Raw genomic sequence first — 10,937 nt, forward strand, 5'->3', positions numbered from 1 at the left:
CAATGTGGTGGGTGTTGTCTTTGATCTGTCCGGGATTAGACTATGATAACTTTGTCAAAAAAACCACCACTGGCTTGCCTCTATCTACTTGGGCCAGTCAGCTGTGCCCACGGCGCTACGCACCAAGACAATTTTGGTGTTCCTTCCACAACACCAGCTCTGGTGGTTGAAAACAAGTTTTGGTCCTCTAAAAATTGTTCATGCAAGCATCACACGTGTTAGAGTGCTATATCTCTGGTAAATCTTATAACATATCTCTGTTTGGGTCAACTACGTTAACATAAAACGGAATCTACGCCAGTGCGGCATGTCCATATGAACAAAATTCTAGTTAATTCTTTGAGTCAACTGAATAAGACTCTTAAAGTTATTAATTTCATTAACCATTTGAGGTCACCGTAGTAAGGCTTATCAGGCTCGCCTGACTATCCTTACACTAGCATTACCACGCGTGAAGCAGATTGATGTCCTACAACCACATGTTCAGAGTATTTAATTTCACTGCGCTAAAGCAGTAATGGGAGCCAAATAGCGCCTGGGAAATGGAAGGTAATCAGGTTTGGCCCAAGGAAAGGGAAGGCGGATCCAATTCCTTGGTTCAAAAGCCCTTCACCAGCATCAGCATACATGTGATCGAAGGTCAAGGATCTGGCCAGCGTGTGCTTGCCCCTGTGATAGGCTAGTTGTAGTGACTATCCAGCATTCCTATTGGCTCCAACGTTTAAATACAAGCACTTGACATATTACCTGGCTTCTGGGCATGTTTACTGGTATATTTGTACCTTAACTAGCATCTGGACAACTAACTTGTGGAGAAGAACTAGTATCAACTAGCTTCTGGGCAATTGTGGAGATGAACTAGCTACTTGGAAGATAAAATATACGTACTCTGTACACTCTCGGCACTTCTCCTTTGCTCGAGTCCTCGCTGGAGTTAAAGTTACTACTTGTACCAGAGTCTATGCCGCTATCTTTGGTCTGGGAGTCCTGTGATTCCTGACGTTCCGCCTCCCATAGTTCCTTCCTGGCAGCAGGTAGCGGTAGTTCCCGCCCACCCGACCACTGGGGCAGGCGACGCCCTAGTGCCAGGTCACGGGGGATACCCAGCCCGAGGGGCGGCCTGGGTAGATCCTCCTCGTAATAAACACTAGAGGCACTAGTCCACCTTGGGTCCACACTCGGCTCCAGCTCCTCCTCCAAAGTGTCCCAGCCTTCGGAGTTAAAACGCACAGTTTTCTTTCTTCGTTCTGTGTAGTTTCTGCTATCAGTCGCCCTATTATCACAATATTCTTCACTTACTTGATTATGGTAAGTTCTTTCAAGTCGGTTAAGATATTGGTTATATCTGTCCCTATATTTGTCGGCTAGGTCCCTGGGAAAGGACTCCAGGTCCCTATGGTTCCCTAACCCATAGTCCCGAATCTCATCCTTAGGGAGGCGATAGTCTCTATGGTAGTGTTTCTCTCTCCGCGGTCCCCCGGGTTCGCCTAACCCAGGGCGCGGGTACTGGTCCATATCCCCTGCGAACACAAACACTCGCAAACTGAACACTTTTACCAGCGTCACGGGGGCCCCCCCCCTCACCAGCGACAGCGGGCCACACCACCACCATTCACTACCACCCACGCCCTGCCACGCCTATACCACGCACGCCGCCCACGACAAGCACAGCCACACGCTACGTCCCTCCAAACATAAGTTTCCATCACATCTATTCGGCCGGCGTCCACCTTATTAGCTCCTCCTCGGGTAGTTCGCCTCTCTCTCTCTCTCTCTCTCTCTCTAATGGAAACAACTTACGGGAGCGATGCTCTTCACATCCATACACTGTAACTTTTCTATTGTTGACATTTATATTTGCTATTTGTACACATTAAGAAACATATTGGGATATTAAACGATTAGCGATAAAACACTAGAATGTGAACGCCGGCACAAATATCGATGTATTAAAACGCCTCCCGACCTGCACAGTCATTTCCCTCCCGACCTAGACTTTCCTACCCCTCCTGACCTACACTCTCCTACCCCTCCCGAACTTTACACTCGTGCCCTTCCCAACCTACATTCTCATGGATAATGGCTACGAATTCCCAGGCTAGTCCTACAACCCACGACCATAGGAGGTGTAATGCTAGAATCCTCTGCAACAGAACTTGTCTCCCCCTGGCACCAAGACTCCTTGAATGGGGGCGGTAGCTGCTGCTGGTGCGAGCGTGCGTGGGCCCTGGCGTGGGGCCCTGGCGTGGACCCTGGCGTGGGCCCCTGGCGTGGACCCTGGCGTGGGCCCCGTTGGGTATCCTGGAGACGACGAGGTGAGAACAGCGGACACGAGAAGAGCGGCGGGCAGCATGCAGCCGGACAGCAAAACAGGCGAAAGAGGTGGAAAAGAAGGGCGCGAGGCTCAGACGCTGGGCTTTTCTCAACCTCCTCCACGATCCATTTTTTTTAAAACTGTCCTCTAAAAAAATTTAAACCTAAATCATAACAGACCTTTTTTTCTGAAATTTTTATATGTGAAATATAATTCTGAAATGAGCCTAGAGTAGCCCAGCGACTGACGCCAAATGTTCATTTGCAACGAACGAATTGAACGAACAGGCAAAGTTAAAACGAACGACCGGAATTATCGCGGCATGAATGAAGAAAGCAGGAGCAGACACGATGATCAGGAGCAAAAGAAAGGGAAAAGAGAATAAGGGAAAAAAAGGATATAAAAGAAACTCTGTTTCAGGGAAAAGAAATCAAACTCAAGGATTGGAAAAAAAAAACCTGAGAGGAAATATATGAAACAATTTATTCTCACGGGACGAGTCATGGACGCTAACGAGATTGTGGCACCCTTAGGCACCCTGTGGCACCCTTAGAAACCCTATAGCACCCTCTGGCACCCCAGACGCGAATCCTCTAAGGAATTTGTAGTGTAAAGGTTGACAATGGTGCTGGAACCTGACACAACAGGACCTGACACCCTGGAACCTGACACAATATATCCTAACACAGTGGAAAATGATGCAATGGGACCTGACACGATTGGGCCTGACACAATGGAACCTGGCACTTTGGAACCTGACTCAGTGGAACCTGACACAGTGGAGCCTGACACAATGGAACCTAGCACAATGGACCCTGACATTGAACCTGAAACAATGGAACTTGACACAATGGGACCTGACACAAGGGACCTGACACTGGATCTGACTCAATGGAATCTAACACTGTGGAACATGACACTGTGGAACCTGACACAATGGGACCTGATACTGTGGAACTTGACACAATGGAACTTGACACAATGGGACCTGACATTGTGAAACCTGACACAATGGAACTTGTCACAATGGAACTTGACACAATGGGACCTGACACAAGAGATCTGACACAATGGAATCTAACACTGGAACATGACACAATGGGACCTGACACTGTGGAACCTGACACAATGGGACCTGACACTGTGGAACCTGATACAATGGAACCTGACACTGTGGAACCTGACACAATGGAACCTGAAACAGTGGAATCTGACACAATGGAACCTGAAGCAGTGGAACCTGACATAATGTAACCTGAAAGTGGGACCTGACACAGTGGAATCTGACACAGTGGAACCTGACACAATGGAGCCTGACACAGTGGATCCTGATATAATGGAGCATGACACAATGGAGCCTGACATAATGGAACCTGATACAATGGATCCTGACATAATGTAACCTGAAAGTGGAACCTGACACAGTGGAACTTGACACAGTGGAACCTGACACAATGGAACCAGACACAGTGGATCCTGACATAATGGAACCTGACACAATGGAGCCTGACACAATGGAACCTGACACAATGGAACCTGACACAATGGAACCTGACACAATGGAACTTGACACAGTGGAACCTGACACAATGGAACCTGACACAATGGAACCTGAAACATTGGAACCTGACACAGTGCAGTCTGACACAGTGGGACCTGACACAATGAAACCTGACACAATGAAACCTGACACAATGGGGCCTGACACAATGGGACCTGACACAATGGGACCTGACACAATGGAACCTGACACAATGAGACCTGACACAATGGAACCTGACACAATGAGACCTGACACAATGGGACCTGACACAATGGGACCTGACGCAATGAGACCTGACGCAATGGAACCTGACACAATGAGACCTGACACAATGGGATCCGACACAATGAGACCTGACACAAAGGGACCTGACACAATGTGACCTGACACAATGGGACCTGACACAATGGGATCTGACACAATGGGACCTCTCACAATGAGATCTGGCACAATGGAACCTGACACAATGGGACCTGACACAATGAGACCTGACACAATGGGACCTGACACAATGAGGTCTGATACAATCGGACCTTACACAATGGGACCTGACCCAATGGGACCTGACACAATGGGACCTGAAACAATGGGACCTCACACAATGAGACCTGACACAATCGGACCTCACCCAGTGAGACCTGACACAATGGGACCTCACACAATGGGACCTCACACAATGAGACCAGACACAAAGGGATCTGACACAATGGGACTTCACACAATGAGACCTGACACAATGGGACCTGATACAATGGGACCTGACATAATGGGACCTCACATATTGGAACCTGACACAATGGGACCTGACACAATGGGACCTGACATAGTGGGACCTGATACAATGAGAGCTGACACAATGGGACCTGATACAATGTGACCTGACACAATGGGACCTGATACAATGGGACCTGATACAATGGGACCTGATACAATGGGACCTGATACAATGGGACCTGATACAATGGGACCTGATACAATGGGACCTGATACAATGTGACCTGACACAATGGGACCTGATACAATGGGACCTGATACAATGGAACCTTATACAATGGGACCTGATACAATGGGACCTGATACAATGTGACCTGACACAATGGGACCTGATACAATGTGACCTGACACAATGGGACCTGATACAATGGGACCTGATACAATGTGACCTGACATAATGGGACCTGATACAATGGGACCTGATACAATGGGACCTGATACAATGAGACCTGATACAATGGGACCTGATACAATGGGACCTGATACAATGAGACCTGATACAATGGGACCTGATACAATGGGACCTGATACAATGGGACCTGATACAATGGGACCTGATACAATGGGACCTGATACAATGGGACCTGGCATTGTGGAATATGAAAAATAAACCCTTAACTGAAAATGACTTAACTAGCAATCTCCTCTGAAAGTGATAATGTCCATCGAAAGTGACCTCTGACTGACAGTGACCTCTGACTGACAGTGACCTCTGACTGACAGTAATCTTTAGCTGAGAGTGACCTCTGGCTGACAGTGACCTCTGACTGACAATGACCTCTGACTGACAGTGACTTCTGACTGAATGTGACCTTAGAAAATGATCTCTGACTAGAAAGTGACCCATTATTTGTTTGTGAGTGTAAGTTAATTTAAATTATCACACAATCATATACAAACTTTGTGTGTGTGTGTGTGTGTGTGTGTGTGTGTGTGTGTGTGTGTGTGATTCTTTAATTTTCCAAACTAACCCAAGTGAAGAAAAAACACAAAATCTAGACCACAATACAAAAAAAATTAGACCACAGTAAAAAAAATCTAGACTACAATTTAAAAATAAACCACGGTAAAAAAAAACTAAACCACAATTTAAAAAACACAAAATCTAGAACACAACATAAAAAATCCAAACCAAAGTTTAATAAACAAAATTCTGAGCACAATGTAAAAAGAAACAAAAACTAAACCACAATGAAAAAACTAAACCACAATATTAAAAACTAAACCACAATGAAAAAAACAAATCAAGACCACAATGAAAAAACTAAACCACAATATAAATACTAAACCACAATGAAAAACTAAACCAGAATATAAAAACAAAACCACAATATAAAAACTAAACCACAATGAAAAAACTAAACTACAATATAAAAGCTAAACCACAATATAAAAACTAAACCACAATGGAAAAAACTAAACCAAAATATAAAAACTAAACCACAATACAAAAAGTAAACCACAATGATAAACCTAAACCACAATGAAAAAAATCTTGTTTTAGCAAATGCTTCCTGACCTCTAAATACCACTGAGAACATTTACAAATGCGTGTGTCAGATTATTGGTCAGAGTCGAGATCAACTACAACTGGGGATGATTACCAAGATATTAGATCAAAGTTGAAATGGTTGTGAGTGGAATAATTTAGTGCCAAGTGGTATAATTCATGGCTATGAACACTATAATTGTGTTAAGAACTGAGAAACGAAATGCTAGTTGACAGCTGTATATTCACCAGTAAATATATATATATATATATATATATATAAATATATATATATATATATATATATATATATATATATGTGTGTGTGTGTGTGTGTGTGTGTGTGTGTGTGTGTGTGTGTGTGTGTGTGTGTGTGTGTGTGTGTGTGTGTGTGTGTGTGTGTCGTGCCGAACAGTCAAAATAGCAACGCTCTTCTTGCCGAATAAAACAAGTGAAAATTTGTGCATGCAATAATTTCTCAAAAATCATTCTGAATCATACGATAGTAAAATATACTTTATTGTGTTTGTTTATTATTAAATTATTGTAAACATATCTAAAATATATTTAGTTGGATTAGGCAAAATTAAATTGCGCTTGTTATAATAAGGTTAGGTAAGTTTTCTAAGGGTCCTTTGGTATAAAATTTTAAAATTTTACATTAACATATATGAAACAATATATCTTTAAACGTATAAGAGAAAATTTTAGAAAGGACTTAATTTTAAACGAGTTCTTGCTAATTGGTCAATTTTACCTATTCGTCACGACATATATATATATATATATATATATATATATATATATATATATATATATATATATATATATATATATATATATATATATGTATATATTTCTCAGTGTATATGCGTCGAAAGATTACCTTAATCTACGTTTTAGGAACAAAGTTATTCCTTGACTGGTGGTGAACAGGCAACATGCAGGCTTAACCACCGTGTAGTTGATAGGGTTTAAACTTGATAAATCGACCATCCAATAAGAGAATCAGAGACTTTAGAGGACGACTGCATGAATAAATAGAATCTGCACTAGTACAATCTTTGACGCTTGATCATAGTGAATGTGACTGTTACATCAAGTAAGATGTTGATCTATGTATCTTTATTATTGTGGTCAGTATTTGCATACATGCGCATATATTCATACATTCATACATGCATATATATATATATAATATATATATATATATATATATATATATATATATATATATATATATATATATATATATATATATATATATATATATATATATATATATATATATATATATATATATATATATATATATATATATATATATATATATATATATATATATATATATATATATATATATATATATACCAAAAGAAAGACTACCTTTGGGATGCCTCTCCAGGGATGCCTACTTAGTGGCACTTCCTCGACACAAGTACACCTATGGTCACCCATCCAGTTGCTTGCCACCACCACCACTACCGCTCTCACTAACATCCTCACTACACTGTACAACCCCACACCACTCTTCCCCATACTTCCCCGGAACTCATGATGTGGGAAATTGTGGTGGAGAATTTGGTGGAGGGTGGGAAAGAATTTGGTGGAGGATGAGGAGGGTTTGGCGAAAGATGGCGGGAGAATTTGGTGGAGGATGGATAGAAAAGGTGTAGGAGGGTGGCAGCTAACCCGAGTGAGGTATGGATGGGAGTAGGTAGGAGTGTGGATAGGTGTATGAGAAGGATGATCTCTAGCTCCTTGGAACTCCATTCAATGAGAAATTTTCTCCCCACAAAGCGGTGCTCTAGACTTCATCCCCCTTCCCACCCTCCACCACGCTCCCCCCCCCTCACACCCACACCTCCATCAAGCTAGCCACGACCATCCTAATCCCATACGGCTGTCCACCTCCCTCTCTCTCTCTCTCTCTCTCTCATCCTCCAACAAACTATCCTCTCATACTTCCGTCCGTCGGTAGTTGTGCCCTCCACTTTTAGACTCTCAGTGCCCCCTTCCCTGCTAATCAGACCTATGTGAGTGGGCAGCAGCTGTTACCACAGGATGGCCGGATGGGGATGGTGGTATTTAGTGGTGGGGAGTAACCGCTGAATGCCCTGGGGAAGGAGGTATCACTGTAGAGAAACTCTTGACTACCCTGGGAGAGGCACCACTGGGAAGAAACCCCTGACTGCCCTGGGGGAAATACCAGGAGGAGGTATCACTGGGAAGGAACTCCTGACTACCTTGGGGGAGGCACCACCGGGGAGGAACCCATGGCTACCCTGGGGGAGGAACCACCGAGGAGGAACCCCTGGCTACCCTGGGGTAGGGATCTCTAGGTTATTAATACTAATACACAGGACTTTATACTCTATCTGAAATATTCAGTTTGTTTGTAGGATTACTTTTCTAAAGTCTGAGATTACAAACACCCACACACACACACACACACACACACACATACACACACACACACACACACACACACACACACACACACACACACACACACACACACACACAATAGGTGAGTACACACACACAGAGGTATGATAAAGCTCACGGCTCAGGGAGAGTGACCTAGTAGCGATCAGTGAAGAGGCGGGGCCAGGAGCTCGGACTCGACCCCCGCAACCTCAACTAGGTGAGTACAACTAGGTGAGTACACACACACACACACACACACACACACACACACGCACGCACGCACACACACACACACACACACACACACACACACACACACACACACATACACACACACACAACAGTCAAGGACCAGGTAATCAGGCTAAGGAAGGAAGGAGGAGAGACAACAGGAAATGACCGGGAAGTATGTGAAGAACTCAACAAGAGATTCAAAGAAGTGTTCACAGAGGAGACAGAAGGGACTCCAGAAAGACGGAGAGGTGGGGCACACCACCAAGTGCTGGACACAGTGCACACAACCGAGGAAGAAGTGAAGAGGCTTCTGAGTGAGCTAGATACCTCAAAGGCAATGGGGCCAGATAACATCTCCCCATGGGTATTGAGAGAGGGAGCAGAGGCGCTATGTGTACCCCTAACAACAATATTCAATACATCTATCGAAACAGGGAGATTGCCTGAGGCATGGAAGACAGCAAATGTAGTCCCAATCTTTAAAAAAGGAGACAGACATGAAGCATTAAACTACAGACCAGTGTCACTGACATGTATAGTATGCAAAATCATGGAGAAGATTATCAGGAGAAGAGTGGTGGAACACCTAGAAAGGAATGATCTCATCAACAGCAGCCAGCATGGTTTCAGGGACGGGAAATCCTGTGTCACAAACCTACTGGAGTTCTATGACATGGTGACAGCAGTAAGACAAGAGAGAGAGGGGTGGGTGGATTGCATTTTCTTGGACTGCAAGAAGGCGTTTGACACAGTTCCACACAAGAGATTGGTGCAAAAACTGGAGGACCAAGCAGGGATAACAGGGAAGGCACTACAATGGATCAGGGAATACTTGTCAGGAAGACAGCAGCGAGTCATGGTACGTGGCGAGGTGTCAGAGTGGGCACCTGTGACCAGCGGGGTCCCGCAGGGGTCAGTCCTAGGACCAGTGCTGTTTCTGGTATTTGTGAACGACATGACGGAAGGAATAGACTCTGAGGTGTCCCTGTTTGCAGATGACGTGAAGTTGATGAGAAGAATACACTCGATCGAAGACCAGGCAGAACTACAAAGGGATCTGGACAGGCTGCAGAACTGGTCCAGCAATTGGCTCCTGGAGTTCAATCCCACTAGTGCAAAGTCATGAAGATTGGGGAAGGGCAAAGAAGGCCGCAAACGGAGTACAGTCTAGGGGGTCAGAGACTACAAACCTCACTCAAGGAAAAAGATCTTGGGGTGAGTATAACACCAGGCACATCTCCTGAAGCGCACATCAACCAAATAACTGCTGCAGCATATGGGCGCCTAGCAAACCTCAGAACAGCATTCCGACATCTTAATAAGGAATCGTTCAGGACCCTGTACACCGTATACGTTAGGCCCATATTGGAGTATGCGGCACCAGTTTGGAACCCACACCTAGCCAAGCACGTAAAGAAACTAGAGAAAGTGCAAAGGTTTGCAACAAGACTAGTCCCAGAGCTAAGAGGTATGTCCTACGAGGAGAGGTTAAGGGAAATCAACCTGACGACACTGGAGGACAGGAGAGATAGGGGGGACATGATAACGACATACAAAATACTGAGAGGAATTGACAAGGTGGACAAAAACAGGATGTTCCAGAGATTGGACACAGTAACAAGGGGACACAGTTGGAAGCTAAAGACACAGATGAATCACAGGGATGTTAGGAAGTATTTCTTCAGCCACAGAGTAGTCAGTAAGTGGAATAGTTTGGGAAGCGATGTAGTGGAGGCAGGATCCATACATAGCTTTAAGCAGAGGTACGATAAAGCTCACGGCTCAGGGAGAGTGACCTAGTAGCGATCAGTGAAGAGGCGGGGCCAGGAGCTCGGACTCGACCCCCGCAACCTCAACTAGGTGAGTACAACTAGGTGAGTACACACACACACACACACACACACACACACACACACACACACACACACACACACACAGGTGAGTACACACACACACACACATACACACACACACACACACGCACGCACACACACACACACACACACATATACACACACACACACACACACAGACACACACAAACACACACACACATACACATACACACACACACACACACACACACACACACACACACACACACACACACACACACACACACACACACAATAGGTGAGTACACACACACAGAG

The 10,937-nt window shown here is 44.5% G+C and overlaps 1 protein-coding gene across 1 annotated transcript in view; it reads right to left on the reverse strand.

The window, feature by feature from the left end:
• LOC128690554 (uncharacterized) overlaps positions 1–10,937 on the reverse strand; it is a 331,846-nt gene that overhangs the window by 203,719 nt on the left and 117,190 nt on the right. Inside the window, exons 5-11 of the mRNA XM_070089803.1 lie at positions 5,308–5,443; positions 4,976–5,215; positions 4,646–4,885; positions 3,731–4,360; positions 2,882–3,141; positions 2,109–2,301; positions 889–1,520 (exon numbers count right to left, since the gene is read on the reverse strand). Of these exons, the coding sequence (XP_069945904.1) occupies positions 889–1,520; positions 2,109–2,301; positions 2,882–3,141; positions 3,731–4,360; positions 4,646–4,885; positions 4,976–5,215; positions 5,308–5,443 (2,331 nt within the window). The remainder of the gene's footprint in view (positions 1–888; positions 1,521–2,108; positions 2,302–2,881; positions 3,142–3,730; positions 4,361–4,645; positions 4,886–4,975; positions 5,216–5,307; positions 5,444–10,937) is intronic.

Source organism: Cherax quadricarinatus, chromosome 29 (assembly GCF_038502225.1).
Source record: "Cherax quadricarinatus isolate ZL_2023a chromosome 29, ASM3850222v1, whole genome shotgun sequence".
In the NCBI taxonomy this organism is placed as follows: Eukaryota; Metazoa; Arthropoda; class Malacostraca; order Decapoda; family Parastacidae; genus Cherax; species Cherax quadricarinatus.